Source organism: Peromyscus californicus, unplaced genomic scaffold (genome assembly GCF_007827085.1).
Source record: "Peromyscus californicus insignis strain IS unplaced genomic scaffold, ASM782708v3 Scaffold_5__1_contigs__length_169319896, whole genome shotgun sequence".
Lineage (NCBI taxonomy): Eukaryota > Metazoa > Chordata > Mammalia > Rodentia > Cricetidae > Peromyscus > Peromyscus californicus.
The window spans coordinates 11,259,287-11,284,064 of record NW_026294573.1 but is presented as its reverse complement, the minus strand read 5'-3'; the positions used below and the strand labels follow the sequence as shown (position 1 = coordinate 11,284,064).

At 43.4% G+C, this 24,778-nt stretch overlaps 1 protein-coding gene across 3 annotated transcripts in view; it reads right to left on the bottom strand.

Moving 5' to 3' along the window:
• The window catches only part of Kazn (kazrin, periplakin interacting protein), a 1,033,047-nt gene that overhangs the window by 751,937 nt on the left and 256,332 nt on the right, over positions 1 to 24,778 (bottom strand). For all 3 annotated transcript variants that reach the window (XM_052715218.1, XM_052715217.1, XM_052715220.1), the window contains exon 2: positions 17,924 to 18,081. In XM_052715218.1, coding sequence (XP_052571178.1) covers positions 17,924 to 18,081 — 158 coding nt within the window. The remainder of the gene's footprint in view (positions 1 to 17,923; positions 18,082 to 24,778) is intronic.

The following is a 24,778-nucleotide window of genomic DNA, read 5'->3' as shown; positions in this document are numbered from 1 at the left end:
CATTTATGGACGTTGGCTCCAGCACGGGAGGGTTGGGGAGGGTTAGACTTGATTGAGATGGTTAACTAAATAGGATGTATAGTGCTGGAGAGCTCTGAAAAAAACTATCCAGTAGAACAATATACTGAGGACTGGAGAGGTGGCTCATCAGTTAAAAACACTGGCTGCTCTTCCAGAGGACCCAGGTTCAATTGTCAGCCCTGACATGGCCCCTTATAACTGTTTGCAATTCCAGTTCCAGCATATCTGATGCCCTCTTCTGGCCTCTGCAGGCACTGGATGCACATGGTGCACAGACATACATGCAAGCAACACACACACATACACACACACACACACACACACACACACACACACACACACACACACAAAACAAAGCAAAAATCCTCAATATACTGAATAAGGTAAGATGCCATATATGTGTCCAAAGCACACACATGTGCACACATATCATGAAGCCTGTATCACATCACACAAAGTAGACTTCTTGAATTTGCACACCTGTTATACAGACATTGCAGGGAAGGTGAAAATGCACACAAACAAGCCAGGTGTTACATATAACATCTTCTGAGACAATTAACTGTCATCGTCATTAGACCATCTGAGCATGCTCAAAAAGCTCATGCATGTTAACTGTTGACATTCCAAGAAGGCGGAGGAAGTCATCAGACTTTCCCCAGAGTACCCACCATCTCCTCCCAGCTGTTAGTATTGAGTTCTGCCTTAATTGCCCAAGACCTCATTATCTATGGAAGGTGGGGAAGACTTGGGAGAGGAGCAGCATCTTCACGGCCATGGGGAAACCATCATTCATCTGGGGTACAGACTTCCCATATGGCTAATTAAGGTCATCCATGCTCCTGCCCGTAGCCCTCACCAGTGCTCTGTATGTAAGCTCCCCAAACTCATTGATTTTTGGATAAACTGTGGTGCTTTGGTGAACTCAGTCTTTGAGTCTTCAGGACCTTATGGGGCGGGAGTAGACATTGCTCAGTTGCCCTGTCCCCTCACTGCAGGGGGACATTCCTATGATACCAGGCTCATTCTAAAACCTTGGACCTCTCAGAAGATCAACAATGATACTATAGAATAATAAATATTAGTATGCTTTTGCTCTTAAATTTGAATTAATATTTTCCCAATTTTTCTATATTGAGAAGAGTTTTCCCCTAATCATTATGAAAAGAGTTCAGGCTTGCTGTATAAATTCACAAAACCTAAACAGAAGAAAAGGTCTACGACGTAACCATTAAGAGACCATTTCTGTTAGTATTTCTGGATGCTGTCTTCCTGACCCTGTTTTCACTTACCATCTTAACACAGCCATGTTTCCATGTCAATAAACACAGATCCACATAATTGTGTTTAATGGCTCTAGAGTACTCCACTCTAGGGACGGCTGGTCTTCATTTATCCAATCACATAGTATTGGGTTTTCACTTGCTATTCAATTTTTCATTATGATTAGCAAGAGATGAGTTTTCAAATCATATTCAAAAGCAACTGTAGAGCTAAGAGATAGTATAGTCCATAAAGTGCTTACTATGCAAGATGAGAACCTAAAGCCCATCCTTAGAATGGGCGGAAACCTGGGCATGGTGGTACGCACGCAATCCTGGTGCTGGGCAAAGAGACAAGCAGATCTCTGGGACTTGCTGGCCAGTCAGCCTAACATAATTTGTAAGTTCCAGACCAGGAAGATATTTGTCTCAAAAAATTAAGAAGTAGGAAACACTTGAGAAAACACTTGGGGTTGTCCTATGGCTTACACACATACACACACACACACAGTCATAAAGTAAAGCATTTCCTTTCTGTTAACAACTAAGATAGATTAAAATGAAGGTGACATCCACTGAAGACTACCTTTTAGCTGCCTCAGCTACCCTCTTACAGGGTTCTAGCTCATGCTAACAGGCTTTTGGTCATGGGGCAGAGGTCCAGCAGCTTTTCTTCACAAGAACCCTGAGTGACGTATTCCTGTGACACCCTTGCAGTGTTGATCAGGTGGCTGCTATTCTGTGAGACCACTTACTGGGTCCTGCAATATGCCAGGCAATCCTTCATCTCCCAGGGTCCATCTGTATCTCAATAACCACTTCACAGGGAAGAGTTGAATGCTCAGAGATATCAAACTGTCTGGGCACAGTCACGTTGCTGGTAGATGTGGGTCAGGAACTGGACACAAGCTTTCTTTGGGCCCAAGGGCCAGGATTTCCTACACATTCATCCCTGTCCTCATTGCTCCCTCTACCCCTCACTCCAATGTCTCCTCCTGTGGGTGGGACTGTTACCATAGAGGTCAGGGCATGGGAAGTAGAGTGAAACCAGATGAGTGCTATCAGAAATGTTCGTAGATCCCAGCTCCTGCTCTTCATGTTGGTATCTCCAACCCCAGCCTCTGAAACTGTACTGGGGACTCACTTTGGGGTATCTTCTCTCCACCATGTACAAGCTTCCTAGGAAAACCCACACAGCTGTGCACTGTGGACCAGCTCTTGTCCTGAGCTCCAGACTTCCCACTGTCCATGTCTGCTTAAACATCTCCTGCATGGCATGGTGAGCATTTCCTGGACCTTAGATGAGGATCGCATCCTCAAAACACTCCTACCTCCTCACCTCGCTCTACACCAGTGGTTCTCAACCTTCCTAATGCTACAGCCCTTTATACAGTTCCTCATGTTGTGGTGACTCTCAACAACAAAATTATTTTCATTGCTACTTCATAACTGTAATTTTGTTACTGTTATGAATCACAATGTAAACATCTGTGTTTTCTGATGGTCTTAGGCAACCCCTGTGAGAGGGTCATTCGACCCCAAAGGCGTTGTGACCCACAGGTTGAGAACCATGGCTCTACACATTATTTTCTACCATCCCACTTCTCAAGGCTGAGCTTTCTGGCTCTCCCTTGACTTTTTTCTCCCATTTGTTATTCAGAATATTATCACCCTTTGTTGGTGGTTTCTAGAAAGATCCCCAGATGGTGTCTGTTTCTCAGCACCTTCAAGAGTAATGGAGCTTGATTGTTTCTCATCTAAACCACCTCACTCATTTCCTTTCTGGTCTGCACCTTGGACAACTGACTCCATAGCAGTCCAAAATCTTCCTTGTGGAATGTTTAATCATTCCTCCACACAAAATCTTCCACAGGCTTCTTCCCCTTTAGCTCTGAGGAGAGTTAGAGTCTTCCTTCAAAGCCTTCAATGGTCTGCCCCATCTTCATTCTTTTTGTGTGGTCTCTAAGACCATTTTCCTTGATGACCTTGTCTAGCCTCAATGTCTCTCATCGATAACTTGAAACTTGACATTTCCTCCTGTGAAGGTTAGGATGAGATCAGCTCCCATAGACTCTTATGTTTGAATTCTTGGTCTCCAGTTGGTGGAACTGTTTGGAAAGGATTAGGACGTGTGGCCTTGTTGGAGGAAGTGTATCATTGAGGTGGGCTCTGAGGTTTCAAAAGCCCTGAGTAAACCCAATCTCTCTGTCTCTCTGTCTCTCTCTGTCTCTCTGTCTCTCTCTGTCTCTCTGTCTCTCTCTGTCTCTCTGTCTCTCTGTCTCTCTGTCTCTGCCTGCTGCCTGTGGATCAGGATGTAAAACTCTCACCTACTTCTCCAGTACCATGCCTACCTACATTCCACCATGCTTCCCACCATAAAGATAATGGACTCACCCTCTGAAACTGTGAACAAGTCCCCCAATTAAATGATTTCCTCTATAAACTTCCTTGGTCATGGTGTCTCTTCACAGCAACAGAACACTAAGACACGTTGTGACTCGGAGCCCTGGCACCTCCTGTCCCTCGGACTAGAACATTCTTCCGTTTGCTCTCCACTTGACTTATCCGCTCCTTTGTTTTCTTGAGGCTCTTTCTGATGCTCTGTGTGGCAGGGTATGCTCACGCTAATTCCTGCACCCCTTAAACCTCTCATTCTGTCTTCTTTCTCCCCACAATACATAAGCCCGTGCATTGCATGCTTACCGTGTCACTGGTTGTAGTTTTTTCTTTCCCGTCCAGACTTTATTCCTAGCACTTAGTAGAAACTCAGAAAATGATGCTGAAGTTACTGAATAGATAAACCAAGGGCCACTCTCCTGATTTCCTGGGTGTGTTATTTGCTCCTCTCTCTGGAGATATTAAATACCCTTATTTAAAATCCTGTTGTACATTTTCTATTAGCTATCTTCTTGTATATAAGTTTTTTCAGCTCATTGAGCCTGTAATTCTATCATTTCTGTCTCATTTTGTTATTGGTCCTCAGATGTCTGATGATGTTGTTCTAGGGAGTCATTTGAGGAATTGAAACTTCTGACATATAATGCTTTGGTTTTGGTGATGTTGTCCACCTGTCTCTCCACTTTCCTCTCCCTGGGCCTCCTTCATCTGAGGAGCTGTTAACCATGTAGGAGGACATTGAGGGGTTGGAGGTCCCAAGAAGGCCAGAGAGAAAAATGTGAAGGGGCAGCTGACAGTGACTAGAACCAATCATTTACCTCAGGAAGAGGAAATCTGCCAATACTGACAGATAAGGAGCAACCTTGTCAATGTGTTAGAAACACTGAAGTGACTTTTTAAAAATCAAGTTAGAATGTACCTACAAAATAAAAACTTCCTAAAAACCCACAAAATAGGAGTTTTCCTATAGATAAGATTTTTGTTGAAGTTTATTTTTTTATTTCAGTGCATGTGTCTCTGTGTGTATATGCATATATGCATGTAGGTATCGCAGAGGTCAGAAGAGTGTGTCAGATCCCGTGGAGCTGGAGTTACAGGCAGTTGTGAGGCACCAGATGTGGATGTTGGGAACCAAATTCAGGTCCTCTCTAAGAGCAGCAAGTGTTCTTAACCACTGAGACATCTCTCCAGATCCCATAACTTTTTCCGTAAGAATTTATTGAACCTTCCCCAGATGTCTGATTCCAATGGCCAAGTACAGCCCACTGAGCTAAGAACTAACATGGCCTCCTTGGAATAATGACCCAAATCAAATATTCCAACAAAATCTGGAGAGGAGCTGGCCTGGAACGATCAGGGCTGGCCTATGGCAGGCTAAGCAAGCAGCTACTCAACAGCTAACCCCAAGTCTCCATCCTGGGCAGACATCACTATTGCAGTATCCTCTGAGATTCATCCTTCCGGCAAACATCGATCACTCCTCTGAAGCTCTCCCTGGCTCCCCTCAGTCCTTTGTGTTCCTCTTCCCCTGGCTACCCTTCCTTTCGTTCTGCAGAACTGAGAGACAGCCCCTCAGCCTGAGCAGGCAGAGCCCTCAGGAAAAAGCTACACTCTCCCTTTAAAATTCAAATATGGTAATTTGTGGACAGCCTTCCCAAACACTGACCGGGGACAGGCATGGACCTGGGGACGAAGAATACTACAAAAACTAAGGATGACAGAACATGTTACACTGAGGACACCAGGCCAGTCAGACTGAAGTTGGCTATATAGAAGTGGATGTCAGTCTGAGGATGTAACACACACTCTGTAACTGCTCTGAAGGCAAACGATGGTATTGGGAAAAGATGTCTAGAAGACCTGTCACTCTGAGCCAAAGGCTGGATTCCGGGAGAGACTCCACGAGTCCTTTCTGGAGCAGCAGAGTGACTGTCCAAGGGCAACACCTGCCAGCGAACCCTGCTCCGTCTTTCCTTGTTCGTTTGCCCCACGGGCCCACTGGAGTACCCAAGTTCAACGGAAACTGATTAAGAAGCGCACATGATGATCTGAAATGTCAAGTGCTTCTCCATTCTGATGAGATGCATCTGGAATCCTTCCCAAATGGGCAAAGGCTTGCTTCCCTTTGCTTCCGAGCTAGAAGGATGACAGGGGAGGCAGTGATGAATGAAAGGAGACTCAAAAGCCGGGTGATGACTTCCCATCGCACAAGGAAAACAACAGATGATGTGTGATGTGCGCATCAGCTTTGTAAAGAACAGCGAAGGGCTGGAGAGAGAGGGCTTTGTGGTTAAGATGCTTCCAATTCGTGTATAGGACCTGGGTTTGGTTCCCAGCCACATAGTACCTCACACTACCTGTAAATTCCAGCTCTAGGGAATCTGACACCCTCTCTTGGCCCCCATGGGTACTGCACACCAGTGATATACATTCATACATTCATACAAAATGCTTATACCAAATAAATAAATAAATAAATATTAGCAAACAGTAATACCAGGACCGGCAAATACGACAGAACCCAAGCACATGCTCCACCATTCTTGGACTTTTACAAGATCCTTATCTTACCCTGACGGACTATAGACCTCAGGGCTCCGCATTCAAGACTGTTAACCCTTTGGAGAACAAGCTTATTGCTTTTGATTGCAACCTTAAATCCACCAAAGAAAAAAGAACCAAGCTTTCTATTGAACCTGTTTGATTTGCAGCCTTCTGCAGAGCGTATTACTTCCTTGTGGCCACCATGCCGAAGTGTCACACAATGAGTCATTTAATACAAAGGTAGCAATTTAGAGTCTCTCAGGCCTTAAGGCAAGAAATCCTGAATTAAGATGGCGACAGCAATGGAACCGTGTGAAGTCCTCAAATGAGAATGTGTTTCTGGTCTCTCTCTGAGCTTACTGTGCAATGAAGGGTGGTGAGACAGTTAGGGAAAACAACCACCTCTTGTCAGTTCCCACAAGTCTACAGTGATTGGCGGCGCTGCCAGCCCTGTCTGGGCTGAGCCCAGCTGATTGGCTGTGCTTCCTCGGGCATCGTCACCTCAGCAAATCCAGGAGAGACTCAGTGGGGATGACTCCTTTTCTGTCTCAAGTGCCGTCTCCCTCATGAAATCACATTGCTGTCACAGCATCATCAGCCTTCAAGAAGGCAGAAGCACACAAGGCATTTGGATGTCTGCTCTGAATCTAACATTGCTTTGCCCAGCTTAAGGTTCCAGAGGTGGGAAAACACATTGTACCTAATGCAAGGAGCTTCGGAGTCACCTCCCATGGAAATTCTAAAAAAACCATGGCTACTCTTACAACTGAACCGGCATAGCTGATGGCCAGATTCATGATCGTGGGTGTTTCCTCTGGGCCTCAGTTTCCTCATCCGTAAAATAGGGAGGCTATCACGTGTTTCCTCCATGTGTTAAATGAGATGATGGAGGTGGAAAACTCGGCAGAGTGAGCGAGCACTCAATGACCCTCCGCTACATTAGTTTTTTTTTTTTTTTTTTTTTTTTTTTTGCATCTCTCTGAAATGTTTAGCACCGTGGCTTTCAGTAATTGATAGACTCTCAGGAAGTGTTTGTCAAACAAATTAGCCATGCACCTGGCTCTACCTACCGGTGGGATTAACAGTCTTTTAATGACTCCTCAGACTTCCAGATTTATCATGAGCCCATGCTTTTCACACTTGGACATCAACTTGTCCAAGCTTAACATAGAGTCCTCTTGAAATATATCCTCCAGCTGTTCAAACACATTCTGTCCTCTGGGCATTTTTATGGGACAAAAGAACACACCCCACCACCTCTAAATAAGCCAACAGACTTTCATGAAGGAAACGTGATGTGTGTGAAACTTGTTGATTACTATTTCAAATTCCCATTTCCAACAGATCAAAAGCAGCCAAGGATGTCTATATCATATGCTACTGTGTTCTGTGGCTGTAACGAAATATTTGGAGCTGGATGGCATGTAAAGAGCTCAGAATTTTGTAGGGTGAAAGGGACACAGGGTGAGGCTGTAAGCTGAGGGACTGGTGAGGGGTGCTCCTTCATAACCCCTTCCTCTAGGAAGAACAAACAATCCCATCCAAAGGCAGAAGCTTCAGTGGTTTTCCCACCTGGCCCAAGCTCTAAAGGTTCCACCTCAACATGACACACTGCACCCCAAGCTCCCCATACATCAGTGGTTCTCAAACTGTGGATTGTGACCCCTTTGGGGGGGGTCACATATCAAATATCCTGTATATCAGATATTTACATCACAATTCATAACAGTAGCAAAATTACAGTTATGAAGCAGCAATGAAATACTTTTTTGGTTGGGGGTCACCGCAGCATGAGGAACTATGTTAAAGGGTCGCAGCATTAGGAAGGTTGAGAACCACTGCCATACATGAACCATGGGCAAGAAACCATACCATGGCAGTCACCTGAAGACACTCTTCGGTTATATGGTGGATTAGTCATTCATGTCCCTCTATCTGCCTCCTTTAGTACTGTCTGCTCCCACTGCTCTGAGTTTGCTGGTGTGACTCGATTTGACTAATGGGATGAAAATGAATATTGCAGAAAAGAGGGTAGAAAAATTATAAGACCTAGGGGATATATGCCGAGAGACAGTGTTTTGTGTATATGACAGAGAAGTTGTATCCATAAAATCTCAACAATATTATTGCCTAAACAAGACCTCAACAATGACAATACCAGCTGATATGCCAACATGAATGGGCAAAATCTCCCCAGGCCCCGGCTCCTAGATTGAGAGTTATAGGTAATAAATGGCTACTGAAAGGGAGGATCAGTTTTCCCCAGGGGTGACCCCCTTGGTAGCTTATCCAAACCCAAATGGTCAGCCCTAAATACATACACGTAGGAGAAACACTAAGAGAATTCAGTGGGTTGTATGTGTGTGTGTGTGTGTGTGTGTGTGTGTGTGTGTGTGTGTGTGTAAAACAATAATAACTGAAGAAGAGGTCATGAATTTTAGAGGGAGCTAGGGAAACATAGGAGGAAATAGGAAACGGGGAGGGTGGGAATGTATCAAGGACCCGGGTTCAATTCCCAGCAGCTACATGGCAGTTCACAATCATCTATAACTCCAGTTCTAGAGGGATCTGATGGCTTCTTCTGACCTCTGCAGGTACTGTATGCACATGGTCCATAGGCATACATGCAGGCAAAACACTCAGACACCAGACACATAAAGTAAAAATAGATGCATCTCAAAAAATGTTTAGTATTCTAGGAGATAGAGAGATGGCTCCACTGTTAAGAACGCTTGTTGCTCTTTAGAAGACACAGGTTCAGTTCCCAGCACCCACATGGTAGCTCCTAATCATCTGTAACTCCAGTTTCAGGGGATCCAGCACCCTCTTCTGGCCTCCACAGGCACCAAGCATGCATATGGTGCATAGACATACATAAAAGCATTACATTCAAACACATAAAACTAAAATTAAAAAGAATTAATATTCCAGGGCCAGTACAATGGCTCAGTGGGTAAAGGCACTTGCTGCCAAGCCTGATGACCCGAGTTCAATCTCCAGGTCCCTCAAGTGGAAGGAGAAAACTGACGCCCACAAGTTGTCCTCTGAATTCCACAAATATGTACACACACACAATAAATAAATCAACAATAGCTGTTATAAGTGTAAAATATTTTAGGGTATAACTATATGGCATACATTCAACTCTCTATTTTCTGACTAATGGACAGGAGCCATACATAAAAATAATACCGAGTAACTGACACTTTTAAAAGCCTGATATTGAATTCCAGTGTGGTGAAAAAGGTACCGGTAATGAAATCACCTCTTAGACCCTAATTCACCCTAATTACATCTTATTACCACTACCATTAATTTACATTTCTAGAGTGTGTGATGCTGAGGAAACAATGCCTTGCCCAGCATGGAACCATAAAGCTCCTAATGCAGGTGCATAATGGAGAGCTGCCTGCTGGCCGGATTGTGCGCAGCCACTGATGAACTGCAAACCCTTACCTCCAAACCAACTGCTTCCGAGTGCAGACAACTTTCCCCAGCCTCCTTCTATGTGTCTGCTTGTCCATGTAGCTAACGAGAACTGCATCCTTGCCTGCTTCCCTGTGGACACCAGTAAGCAAAGGATTAAAGGATCTTCTGTTCCTGAGAGGCCAGCTGTAAATTTCATAGTCTTTAAATGAAATGCTAATTCCTAGAATAAGTAATTTACGGGTATCTTTTGTACCATCTCCCGGGATCTATTTTCAGTTACCTCATGGGGTAATACTAAAGAGACAAATTAAAATACAAATACATGCAATAAAGCATAAGAAGAGTTCTCTGTCTCTCATAAACACAGGCACATAAACACAAATGTACACACTTTCACAAACACAAATATATACAGATACATATATAAACCCCAAAACACATACAAAAACACATATTCATAAGCACTTGCAAATACATACAGACATATATCCATAAACATACAAACATGTTCATAAGCAAATATATACAAACTCATACATAAACATGCATAAACACACATAAATACACATAAGTACAAAGATGCACACAAACATAAACACACATATATACACATAAATGCAGAGACACACAAAAGCACAAACATACACATGCTCCTCAGATCTCAATTTAAATGTGATGATGAGAAAGTCCTTGTGCCTTACCTAACATACCTTTAAGACAGTTTGGAAACCTTGTTATTAACTGATTTCATACAGGATCTTGAAGAGCAAGGATCTCTTCTTCCCTCCCCCACAGTCTAGCACAGTGTCTAGGACACTGGAGATGTTCAGTGAGATGAGGAAAAGGAGTGGGTTGAACACAAGACATGTTTTGAGGAACATTTATGATCAATAGTGGGCTTCAGAGAACAGGGGTTTTGCAATAAATAATTAAAACGTGAACTTCGGATCTAAAGCAGGGCTTTCCAACCTTGATATTATGGGCATCTAAGAGGAAATCATTATTTGCTTGGCAGAGCCGTTCTGTGTGTTGTGATGAGTCTAGAAACAGCCTTGGTCTCCTCCCTTGAGGCAGCAATGGTTGGCCAATGCTTGTTCTTCCAGAGGACTGGAGTTCTGTCCCTAGAACCCATCCCAGGCAGCTTCCAATCACTGTAACTCCAACTCCAAGGGATCCTATGCTCTCTTCTAGCCTCTTTGGTCCCCCCCCCCCTCTCTCTCTCTCTCTCTCTCTCACACACACACACACACACACACACACACACACATACACACACACATATACACACTTTTTTAAAAACTTTTTAAAAATGCCAATAACACCATGACCCCTACCCTACTTTCTGTTGTTGTGATAAAATTCCCTGATTCCCTGAAAGGGGGGAAGATTTACTTCAGCTCACATTTCCAGATTACAGTCTATGATAGCAGTGAAGTCATTGCAGAAGGAGCTTAAAATAGCTTGTCACATCACATCAAAAGTCAAGAGCGGAGAGAAATAGATGCATGCATGTCCATCTGCTTGCTTGAGCTCAGCTCAATCCTCTACTCTTTTAAGAATGAATTTTTTTTATTTATATGTATTATGTTTGTGGGACTGTGTGAGTGCTTGCTCTATGTATTTGGTGCTTATGGAAGCCAAAAAGGGGCATCAGATCCCCCTGGACTCAGAGTTATAGCTGCCTGTGAGCTGCCCCAAGCAGGTGCTGGGAACCAAACTCAGGTCCTCACCAAGAGCAGTATATGTTCTTAACCACTCAGCCATCTCTCCAGCTCTGGTTTCTCCACTGACATACAATTCAGTACACCCATGCCTAGAGAACTATACTGTCTTCTGTGGACTGGGTCTTCTCATATCAATTAACTTGTTTTATGTGTATATATATATCTATATATCTATATATATATATATCTTCTTTATATTTGTATATACACTATGTTATATATAGTATATACTATATAATAGTAATATAACTTCTCCTATCAATTAACTTAATTCAAACAATTCCTCACAGGTGAGCCTACTGGTCAACCAACTGTAGACAATCTCTCCCTGAGACTGTCTTCCAAGTTCTCAGTTGTACTAAGTTGGCAATTAAAGCTGACCATCCCAATCTCCAACAACCACCAGTCAGGAAAACCTCAATATAGAACAGATGTTCTCTGGAAGGTGGCAGGCAAACTTATTCTCCTCTCCTCTTAGTTGAGATCATTCATGTAGACATGTTCAACCCACGTCCCAGACCACATGTGACCTAAAGATAGCTATAAATGCAATCCAACACAAAGTCATAAACATGCTTGAAACATCATGATCTTCTTGGCAATGTTTTTGTGGCGACTGCAAAGTTCCCAAGTGTGGGCTCTGTTAACATTGTGTCACCTTCACGAGATGAGACGCCTCTGAAAGGATCATGCTGGAACTGAGCATTATCTTGGAAGTCATTATTTGCTAACATAACAACAGATATCTTGAAGATCCTGAGATATTTGGGTGTCTTTTATATTCTGCTTGGAGAGTTCAGAAAATTACATTTTGGGAGTCATAAACCTCGTTGGGGTCTAAGAATATAGAGTTTAACTTTACTGTCTTGTCTCTTAAAATTGACCAAACAATTTTATCAGCCCCAGATAAATACGTTAGTAATAACTGCGATGCTCTCTAACTGTAGCATCGACATAAAATAGCACCCGTAGGCATGAAAAGTGTTAGAAACAGGAGTCAAATTGAAGGTTACCTCTGTGACATGCATGGCCTGCCTGCCTCCCAGCGTCTCCCCACTGCAGGGGGGTGGCAGCTGTTAGGCTAACCTCCCTGTCCACTGGCAAGAGCGGATGGTGACTCTGGTCCAAATCCACCCTCCTCCTTCTGCAGCCAGTCTACAGACAGTTCTCCACTAGCCGATCTATTCTTGTTAACTCAGCCCGAGTCTGCCAGAAGCCAACCAGAGGGTCTAACCCTCCAGTGGAGTTTGCTAAAGCCTTCTCTCAAAAGGAGAAGAAAAACAAAGCAACCCAAACTCTATTCCATCCCAGATCCTGGAAGGGTCCCCATCTTGCTTCCCGTCCACCAGGCTTGTGTGCTGCTTATCACCCCACCTCCTGCTGCTGTGCCGTTCCTTTGCTTGGAAAGGCACACACAAGGCATTGGCACACATGCTTCCCCAGAGATAGCAGAAAGGAAGACAGATGAGAAGAGAGAAGCAAAGCAGAGAAGGACAAGATTAGAGGGAAAGGGGCAGGATATAGAGGGAAAGAAGAAAAAAGGTGCACCATTTTACCGTTTTCCCACCAGGTATCTGACTTTTAGTGTGGCTTGAAGCGAAATGCCCCCCACCCCCACTGCCACCACAGGTTCATGTATCTGAATACTTGGTCCCCAGCTGATGGCGCTGTTTGGGAAGGTTGCGGAACCTTTAGGAGGTGGAGCCTCACTGGAGGAAGTAGTTCTCAGGGGACAAGCCTCCTCGAGGTTGTAAAGCCTGCCCTTCACTTCCTGCTATCCCTCTGCTTTAGTACTATAGATGTGACATGTGACATGACTGCCAACCTTGTGTCCTGTTGCCTGCCTCCCCACTGTGATGGATTACTGTATCCTTCAGGCACTATGAGCCAAGATAAACTCTTTCTCTCTTAGCTTGCTTTTTTCAGGTTATTATTATTATTTTTATCACAGTAACAGAGAAGTAACCAAGATAGGTCAAACACAGACATACTTGCAGGTGCCAGGCATGTGGTTTGCTTTTATTTTGAAAGGTTTCCTTGCTTTGTCCCTACATGTGGACCTATAGGAAGGGATAGCCCTATGGTGCATCCTCTCTTAAAATGAGTCCTCTAAGTTTTAAGCAGGGAGACCATTGTTTGGGCAATGGAACCACTGCTTGGGCAATGGAACTTCCCTTAGCCAGGCTCTACCCCCTGACCAGAAGAAGGAGCCTTCCATGTGCACGCACATCTGTCAGTCTTTAGAACTCAACCTCCAACAGTAAGACCTTACTTTGAACCCGGCCATCTTCCTGTTTCTCCAAGCATGGCTTCTCCTTTAATAAACAATGACCCAAAGCCTTTGGTGGGAGGGGGGCAGAGCTGATGTTAGAAAATTTAATTTGCTGTAATCGACCCCTCCTAGCATGCAGAGTTACACAGTGTGGGGAAAAGAATTAATCTCTCCCAGAAAGAATTGCCTTTTTGCTGTTATGAATCTAATCACTTACGAGACTGGCTTGGCATTTTGGGTTTAGAGGAAGCTCTCAGGAATAAAAACCACCAGATTAGGTTTCAAATGCCATCTGAATAGGGTACTTCATTGAACTGGGAGTGGAGGGGCACGGAGCCTGCAGACTGAAGATGGCATGCAATGCAAATAGAGGCTCTTAAGTTCTTTGGTTCTTTCAGAGATCCACCACCACCATGCAAAGAAACAGTTATGGAATGAATGCATCACCATGGCCTCTTGGGATACCCTGTCCCTATCCCTTTATTCCCATGAGATGCTGCATTCTGTAAAGCAGGCCTGCCAATCATCACTGGCACCCCCATTATACTGGGGGATGTGTCTTCTCCATGCATACTGTTTTATAATCCTCAGAGGTGGGATTTCATAGCACAGCAGTGCGTTTGCCTTTGACATTCTCCTAAGCAGGATTTATTGCCTCCAAAACAGATGTGACTTGAATCGATTATGCCTTGTAAGCATGCACTCTCCAAGCAGCCTTTGGGCTCTCTGCGAGACTTTTGTTTCTTTTTCCTGGCTTCATACAATGTGTGGCTGATGTCAGAGAATTTCATCATAATCGAATACTATTAAGAGCCCTGTGTGTACTGAACTAAGACACTTAGGAAGCCCACCAAGTCAAGGCGTGTGGTTCATTCTCTGCTTTTGTCCCACAAAATGCAAAACTACAGACTGATCCATTGATATCATAAAATGCAGAGCCAAAAGAAGGATGTGCATGCAAGCTACATTAACATTCTATTGATAATCCACTATTGAGCTTAGAATAATAAATAAGTATATCCATCTGTCTTTGGAAGAAAGATACGAAGCAATGTGTAAAAATAGTTGGAAAATAACTGAATTTCACAAGAGTAAATGGGGTGTTCAGTAAAGATTCTCACTAAAAAACATATATTTCTGGATGCCTACTACAAGAAAAGAATGTATTTCTGGATGCCTACTACAAAACTCAAAACTACATTTTGGAGCTGGAGAGCTCAGTGCTTAAGAATACTTGCTGCTCTGGCAGAGGATTCAAATTCAGTTCCCAGAATCTACGTCATGAGGCTCACAACTGCCTGTAACTCCAGTTCTAGAGGATCTGATGCCCCCTTATGGCACTACAGGCAGTGCGCTTATGTGCACATACCTACAAAAAGACACACATACATATAATTACAAATGAACAAGGGAATCCGTGGCTGATATGTAGAACTGAATTGTATTGCAAAATAAATTAATAAAAAAAAATGTATAAAAAAAAAATCTTTAAATAAATAAATAAACCACCTATCCCCAGTCATCCACAAAATGCCATTTCCTCAGAGTCATATAAAATTGGTGGTTAAGCTGAGAGAGAATCACTCAGAGATTCTGTGCAACCCAAGGGGCTGGGACATCACAATTCTATTTGATTTCAGCAAAACTTTCAGAAATTTAAGTGTGTTTGTTTGGAAGTAAAGCTACAAGGCTGACATCTTGAAACTAAACTAAGTACAAGCCACTTCATCCTTTATAAACCTAAATGACAAGATTTTCGCCAGTTTTTGAACAGAAAGAGGCCTGACACAGAGTGTGCCTAGATACCTCATGACAATACCTGACCAGCTTCCTGTGACAATTTTCCTGGAGATATGGACCCAATCCACCGTGATTGTAGAGTGTAGGACTGGAGAGGAAGAGCCATAAAACTTTATTTTATTTGTCAAAATGAGAACATTCTATTTGTGTCAATTCAGGAACAGAAGAAAACAAGAAAATAAAATATTCAGGAACCTTGTCAGATGGGATACTTTAACTCCTAATGGAAAAGAAGAAAATAGGAAAGAAAGAGAGAGAGAGAGAGAGAGAGAGAGAGAGAGAGAGAGAGGGAGAGGGAGGGAAGGAGGGATGGAGGGAGGGAGAGAGGGAGGAAGGAAGGAAGGGAGGGAGGGAGGGAGGGAGGGAGGGAGGGAGGGAGGGAGGGAGGGAGGTAGGCTACCAATGCCAAGGAGGATTCAAGATGCCAGTTTAACTTTTGATGAGAAATAATCTTAAGCTATGTAAGATGTTTTGGATTGACATATAGTAATGGTACATATTTCTGGGGTACACGGTGGTAATTCACAAGGTTATACAATGTGTATGGCCCAAACTTGGGTAATTAGTATTCCCAGCTTCTTAAGCAGGTCATTGTGCTGGGGCATTTCAATCTTCTCTCTTCCAGTTCTTAATAAAATTGGCAATGAAGTCACCAGGTGTGGTACTGTATGCCTGGAACCTAGGAGGACTGCTGTGAGTTCGGGGCCAGCCTGGGCTACCTAGTGAGATCCTTCCTCAAAACACCAAAATAATAATAATAAATGTACTAAGTTGTTATGAACTCTATTTACCCGACTGGGCTGTGGACTCACTTCTCCATGCCCCTCAAACATGGGGCCTATGTTCCCTCTGATGTTTAAGGTTTTGAAAAGTTCAGCACTCTGCATTAGCAAATTCAAATGAGAAAAAGAAATGAAGAGGCTTTTATTCTCTGGGATTTTGCAAACTAGAACATACACACTCTCCTTGGGGATTCATTTACACAGTTCCCTGGGCTGCGATGTCAGCTATCGGACTGGGTCCAGGCATTGAGCAAAGCTACGCTTTCAGGAACAATTTGCTTTCTTTATTCAGTAAATTGCTCTAAATTTCCCCTTTTTTCCAAGCCTTAAAATTGGCTCTTGCAGCTTTAGAAGCCTTCTTTTCTCCCCCAGACAGGCTTGGGAAGGAAGGGGAGGCTGAATGGCTGCTTACTCAAAAGAGGGACTGGAAGAATAAGAATTTGAATGAAAGGCTTTGCATAATTTGGGGCACCTTGACAGAAGGGCTGGGATCCCATGGGGCAGCTTCAAACACTGACAGGTGAGGCATGTAGACAGGCCCCATCAGCTATTGTCTTGGTGAGATGAAACCCAGATTTCCAGATTGATCATAGAAAATAAAACACGAAGCATCACTCCGATAGAAACAAAAGTGGAGAGACCATGGTTCAAAACTCTGCCACTCAGAGCAGAAGGCAGAGAACAGCCATATTGACCTCACTTGTTCAACGGAAGGAAAGCTTCAGAAGAAAGTTTTGGAGACAAGTCACACAAGAACCGCCCCCCCCCCCAAAAAAAACAAAGATGATTTCCTAAAAATACTTCCAGATCCCCAAGAGGCAGAAATGACAATAAATTCTAGAGCAGTTTGCTTTAACCAAAGAAAAATACCATCCGGCTCCTAAAACACCTGGTGTTTGCCCATCAACATATCTGGAGAGACCCACTAACAAAGACAGAAGGAGGAGAAAGATTACTTTTAAATATTTCAATAAAACAGCATATGAGGAGAAACCTTGAGAAACAACATCCCAACAATAGTGTGAAATGGGCAATTCCCCTGCAGCATATTCGCTGCTAGTATCTTCAAATGCTGATTCATTTACTAGAGAGCACATCGGACACCCCTAAATATTTATCAGCTACTCAGAAATACAGTTTTGGATCAAGTTTTGCTCCACACCAACACCCTTGCCAGCTTCAATGCCTGCCAAGTTTGTATGTAAATGCATTCTTTCTCTTTCCCAAGACTGAGAGGAGACGCGCTCCATTCTCAAAGGCAGCACATACATTATCTTTAAGCTTCATTACTCTAACTTAAAAGCATAGTAAAATCTACTGAAAAGCCCAGTCCTCACTGTATCAGAGTGCCTCTTATGGTTGTTTATGGTAAAAGTGACTGGTGGTTGGTTTGGTAGTTAAACATCCTTGGATATCTTATCCCCCAAATAAAACATTTAAAGAAACCCCAAAGATAATCCCCAAATCCATTAAAGGCATTGTCCAACCTGTGGCCAACAATAGCAATGAATGAGACCCAACATAAAATCCTAAGATTGCATAAAACATGATAAGAATTTTTGTAATATTTTCATTGTTGTTTTTGGTAATTAAGCTGTGCAATTCTTGAGTGTGAACTATTTAAATGATGCTCTCATGTCATAAAGACAAAATCCTGGACAGCCCTGGACCACCCACCACTGATCTTTGTACCTGGGCATCCATTAAGAGGTGTCTCATCAATATCATAGAGTTCTTCAGCGTCTCTTTCTCCGTGGGTAGAAAGGGGTCATCGTCTTCCTCCAGTGCCTTCGACTTGGCGACAATGAAGTGGGAAATCTGGTCATTTAGGGTGTGCAGTGACTGCACAGCTGTGAAAAGACAAAGAAGGAAAAGTAAAATGGTGTGGTGGTATTGTGTTCCCCAAAATATTGTGCACCCTAATAAACTTATCTGGGGTCAGAGACAGAACAGCTACTAGATACAAAGGCTAGAAAATGGTGGCACTCACACCTTTAATCCTAGCACTCCAGAGGTAGAAATCCCTCTGGATCTCTGTGAGTTCAAGGCCACATTGGAAACGGCCAGGCATGGTGACACACGCCTTTAATCCCAGGGAGTGGTGGTAGAAAGCAGAAAGGTATATAAGGCGTGAGGACCAGAAACTAGAAGCATTTGGCTGGTTAAGCTTTCAGGCTTCTAGCAGCACAGTTCAGCTGTCATTTGGATATGAGGACTCAGAGGCTTCCAGTCTGAGGAAATAAGACCAGCTGACAAGTTGGCCAGGTGAGGTTAGCTGTGGCTTGTTCTGTCTCTCTGACCATCCATCATTTCACCCCAATAACTGGCCCCGAGTTTGATTTTATTAATAAGACTCTCCAAGATTCCTGCTACAAAATGGTACTGTTAACTCTCTCTCTCTCTCTCTCTCTCTCTCTCTCTCTCTCTCTCTCTCTGTGTGTGTGTGTGTGTGTGTGTGTGTGTGTGTGTGTGTGTGTGTATGTGTATACGCGCTTGCATGCATGAGTACGCATGCACATACATCTCAGAGAGTATCTCCAACTACTCAGTGCTGGGATTACAAGTGCACACCACCAAACCCAATTTTAGTTTTAGTTTTTAATTTGGTGTGATTATCAGCTTTAATCGTCAACTTGACACCTGGGAAGAGAGTCTCAATGAGGGACTGCCTGCCTTGGGTTGGTCTATGAGAGATTGTCTTCAGTTAATTGATGTGAGAAGACCCACCTCACCATGGGTGTAACCCTTCCCTAGGCAGGAAGTCCTGAACTGTGTGAGAGTTACAAGCAGTGAATGCACATGTGTTTGTTTCTCTCTGCTCTCGACTACGGGTGTCACTATGATATGACTAGCTATTTGAAGTTCTTGCCTTGGTTTCCCTACAATGGTGGACTGTAGCCTGGAATTGCAAGCTGGAATCAACCCCGCTCTCCTTTAAGTTGCTTTCTGATAAGGTATTTCACCACAGCCACAGAAATAATGAATCTAAGACGCGGGCATTTGGGGGATTAATCCTAGGTCCTCATACTTGCAAAACAAACAGTTTCCTGATTGAGCCATCTCCCTGGTCCCACAACTGGTAACTTTCAGTGAGAAACTGATCCATCATTTTCCAGTGGAAAGCAAGCATGCACACCAGGGACCAACCAGGTAAATGCTGGGAACCTGGATTTCTTCAACAGTTTAACAGCTAGGATGTGTCTGGTGACCACCATCTAAATATTTATCCCAAACTCTGTAGAGTTCTTGAGGACACGTTTGCCAGCAAAACCAGATGTGGAACCCACTTCATGGAGCACCCAGTTGTCCTGGGGAAGCATAAGAGGATAGAGTTAGCTGCGTACCATAGATGTGACTTTTTGGTCAGAATTCATAAACCAGAGATCAACAGGGCGCTAGGGTGCGGCCCTCCGCTAGAGTTACACCTGTGGTAATGCAGGTGGCTATTCTCTCCCTAAGCAGACGGCTCTGCCATTGAAGTGTATGAAGGGCAGTGGCCGTGTTTCCCAATCAGTGCCACGGGCAGGCTGGAGGAAGAACTGTAATTTCTCTGTCATTTCCACACCACTTACCATCTGACATGTTACAGTTTGGGACTTGACTCCTTTAGTATTACAGCGCTCTCTCTCTCTCTCTCTCTCTCTCTCTCTCTCTCTCTCTCTCTCTCTCTCTCTCCTGTGCACTTCATAGGAGCAGAGGTGAGTGTGAGTGTGTATGAGTTTACATGTATCCATGTGTGTATGGGTACGAGTATGAATTTAATGTGTGTGCATGTGTGAATATGAGTGTGTGTGAGTGTGTGAGTGTTTGAGTGTGAGTCTCTGCATGTGTGAATGTGTGTGCATGCATGTGTGTGTGTGTGTGTGTGTGTGTGTGTGTGTGTGTGTGTGTATGTGAGTGTGTGAGTATGTACGCCGGAGGTTGGTATTAGATACTGTCCTAAGTTTCTCCATGTTTTCCACTTTGAGACAGGATCTCCCACAGAACCCAGAGCTCGTCATTACAATGAGACTGGCTGGCCAGCTGGCTCCATGGTCCTCCCTGGATCCGCTTTCTTGGTGCCACAATTACAGGCACATGCCACCGTGTCTGGTATGTGGGTGCTGAGGATCTAAACTCAGGCCCTCATCCTTGCCTGGCAAACACATTAATCAAACCACCTCCCCAGTCCCTAGAGGTAGTTTTTCATCTGTTTTCTGCTCTGTCTCCAACACATGGACTATCAGAGTTCAATAAACATTGCTGAACTAATTCCTTTACCTTTCCTTAAATTCAAATTCCTTTCCTTATAGAATAGTTCGTAATTTTTCAGATAAACCTACACTTATTAAACCATCAAAGAACAACTCCTGGGCATTCTCAGTAAAGCTACCGCATGAACATGATTCTGAAATCATCCAGGGCCCTTGAAATCATCAGCCATCTCCAACACACAGTGGCAGGGCTTGGGAGACTGTGCTTCCAGCCAAAGGCTGGACACAGATCATCCTCTCACTATAAACAGCTAGGAAGCCCAGTGGCTTTCTACACAGCTGTGTTGCAGAGACAGTGGGGGAGGTCTGTAGTCCTTGAAATGGTTATTTGCATGTAGCTGACATGTACAACTCTCTACCCTACACAATATAAATATAGTTAAAAAAATCTTAAAGCAAGTGTGTTGTAATATATGCATATATTCTTTTATCTATTTTCATATACATATTATATTTATATATTATATTTATATATGTTACAATTCCTTCTGTTAAGAAGTGGAGGCTCACACTCCCTATGAGTCTAGCTGGCCCCAGTAACAGAACAGTTTCTCCATGATTCCTATGTCTAGCTCATAAAAGGTCTGGAATCTCTGGGCATGTTCACTCTGTGTGAAGATAGCTGCCATGTAAGATACTTGTCATCAATATTGATTGTTAAGTTGCTAGGATCTAGAATAATCTAGGATACCCCTGGGCATGCCTGTGAGGGAATTTCTAGATTGGGTTCATTGAGGTGGGAAGACCCTGAATGTGGGTGGAACCATTCCATGAACGGGGTCCTAGATAATGTAAAACGGGGAAGAACCGAGTTGAGCAGCGGTGTTCGCCACTCTGCTTCCTGGCTGTAGATGCAGTGGGACCATCCAGCTCAAGTCCTTGCTGCTGCGGCTTCCCCGCCATGATGTGCTATGCTCGGCAGCTGTGAGACAACGTAAGTCACTCCCACCTCATTCTCAGGTGTTTTGTCACAGCAACACACAACTAACATGACACTTGAGCAATCAGAGACTGTATTTCTCCAAGAAACCCACATGTACAGATTGCAAGGAGAGAGGGGGAGATATATAGGCAGCTGAAACTGTCTGTCCATCCACCCATCTATCCATCCACCCATTCAACTATCTATCTATTCATCTATTCATCTCACCCATTCACCTACCCATCTACCCATCCATTTATCCATATATGCACCCACCCACCTATCCATCCACCATTCACCTATCCATCCATCTACCTACTCATCCACCCATCCATCCACCTATCCACCTGCCCACCTATCCGTCCACCACCCACCCATCCTTCCTTCTATCCATGCATCCATCCACCTATCCACCTACCCACCTATTCATCCACCCACTCACCCATCTACCCACTGACTTACCCATCTAGTCATCACCTATCCATTCATCCCAGGTGCCAGACAGGTGGGTGGAAAACTATCGGGCAGGGCGAGAGAAATAACTCAGTGGTTAAGAGAACTTGTTGATTTTGCCAAGACTCTGAGTTTAGTTTCCAGCTTCCACGTCTGGCAGTTCAAAACTGTCTGTAACTCCAGTGCCAGGGGATCTGATGCCCTCTTCTGGCCTCTATAAATAGGCACACACATACGGCATACAGACACACATACAAATAAAGACAGAAAAATAAGAACTTCAGTGACAGAAGATACAACAGAGAAGGGGTGAGGAATCCATATTCATGTTCATGAGGAATCATATGGATATTCCATCTGCAAGGTCTCATCTACCTACCCCATCCAAGTCACCCTAAATGCAGTCCTGTCCTTAGAGAGCAGAACTGAGCTATGTCTCTGTCTCCTATCCCAATCCATGGCTCACAAAACTGAGAGCATAAATACATACTAATTAGTATAACTCAGTTTTGGGGTGCTTTGTTATGTAGCAACAGGTAACTGCAAAATACAACTGTGACACCTCATAAAACTCACCAGAAGCTATTAATTCCATGGACACAACAATAGTGCTTTCTCAGTTCATCACCACATATCTTACTTTTCTATTGCATGATAAGGCACTATGACCAAGACAGCTTATAAAAGAAAGTATTTAATTTGGGAATCACAGTTCCTGAGAGCTAGATTCCATGACCATCATGACAGGAAGCATGACAGCAGCCCCTGCAGGCATGGAACTGGAGCACTAGCAGAGAGTTCACATCTTGATCTCCCTGCATGAGGTACCTCCCTCAACAAGGCCAACAAGGCCATACCTCCTAATCCTTCCCAAACAGTTCCACCAACTGTGGACCAAGCATTAATACATTTGAGCCTATGGAAAGGCCATTCTCACTCAAACCAGGACACCGTGCTACCGACATTAACCACTGCATATCAGAACAAATAAATAGAGGCATGAAAGAGAAAGGCACTCCACTCTGTCCCCACCCCTCCCTTGTCATCATAGAATTGGGAAGTCATACATATTGTTCTCCATTTGCCCTATAAAACCCTCAACTAAATAAAGCTGTTCTTAAAATGTGTGATGGATTAGAGACTGGAGAGCCCCAGACACTATTCCTCCCTACCTGAGGTTAGGAAATGAGGTCATAAAATCCAGTTTACTTGGTTGATTCTACTGAATGTGAAATGACATTCAATCTGTTGTGTGTTATCTTGGTCCACAAATCTTCAGAAACAGACTTCTTAAGCAGCTTATTTATCCGAACTGTGGTCTGAATCTCCCTGAACATTAATGAGCACTTATTTAGGCTTCTGATATGGATGGCACATTCATAGCTTGATAGAAGGGAAATAATGCCAAGTTTCAACATTCCTTGTCATTTAAAAAAGTAGAAGACATGCATAAAATTTCTTAACATGTTCAGAAGCACCCCACTTCTGCTTTTATGGGTCAGATGGAGCACAGAATGTGATGTAATGATGATATGACCTCAAATGCTCATTCTATGCAGATGAGTCCAGATGTCATTGAGATGGGCTTTTGTACTACTTTTATAGAAAAATATGCCTGATGAATCATGTCATGGGGAAGAGCCACTAGCAGCTCCATGGATTTTATGATCTTGTTATTTATATGGTCCATAGATACGAACTAATGACCAAATTTATCCCCATGTGTTAAACAACCTTTGCTTTTCACTAATCTCAAAAGCTATGATATATTTTTGCATTAAAATGCTCACCCGTTTCCAGTTCTTGTTTTAATGGGATCACATTAAATAAATGAAGCTGAAATAATTCAGACTTTTTCCCTTCCCGTTGTTATAATAAAACTCATTCTGCTGGAGATGAGGATGCAGAGAGGTCAGAACCCTCATATGTTGCTGTGGGAAAAGGTTTGGCAATGGATCAAGAAATAAATATAGGATTTCCATATGAAAGGGCAATGTACTCTTAGGTATATAATCAAAGGAATTGGAGGAAGGTGTTTGAGCAAACACTTGCCTGTGAATTGTCACACAGCACTAGTTAACATAGCCAAAGCTGGAAACTGCTCATTCATTGCCCGTGAATTAGTGCATGGGTAAACACAATCTGGTATATCCATTCAGAGGAGCATTACTCAGCCATACAAAGGGAATAAAGTACACGTCCATGCCACCATGTGAATGAACTTGGAAACGTTAAGCTAAGTGAAAGAAGCCAACCCCCCCCCCCAAAAGATCCATGTACAAGAACTGTCCTTAATGGGCAAATAGTGGAACCAAAACATTAGCAGATTCCAGGGAGTCTGGCTGGAAGAAAGGGGAATGACTGCCCAGTAGTTAATAAATAAAGGGTTTCCTTTGGGGGATGGTAAGAATATTCAGGAAAGAGTTATGGTGATGATACACACAGCGAATGAACTAAACACTGCTGAACTGTGCTCTCTAAGTGGTTAGAACAGGAAATTTGTCTATGTGCATTCTACTGCAGTTTGAAAACAAAGTGTGAGGGAGGGGATTGCAAGATAAGAAGTATACTACAGACTTTGTAACTGGTATTTCTCTTATGGTAAGATGGGGAAGGGACCTAAATTTAACCTTAGAACCCACATGGTGGAAGGAGAGAATTTCTCATGCAAGCTGTCTTCTGACTTCTATGCATGCCTCATGCACATGCGTGAGAACACACATACACACACACACATTTGCACTTGCACGTACATACTAAATGTAAGACACTAAAATAGAAATTTAAATTGTTTTAAATAGGTAATAGAACAAACCCCTAGAATCAAGGAAGTGGTCTAGGAGATAGCTGTCAGTAAAGTGCTTGTGCTGTAAGCACGAGGATGAGAGTTCACACTCAGAAACCACGTAAGGTGTGTTG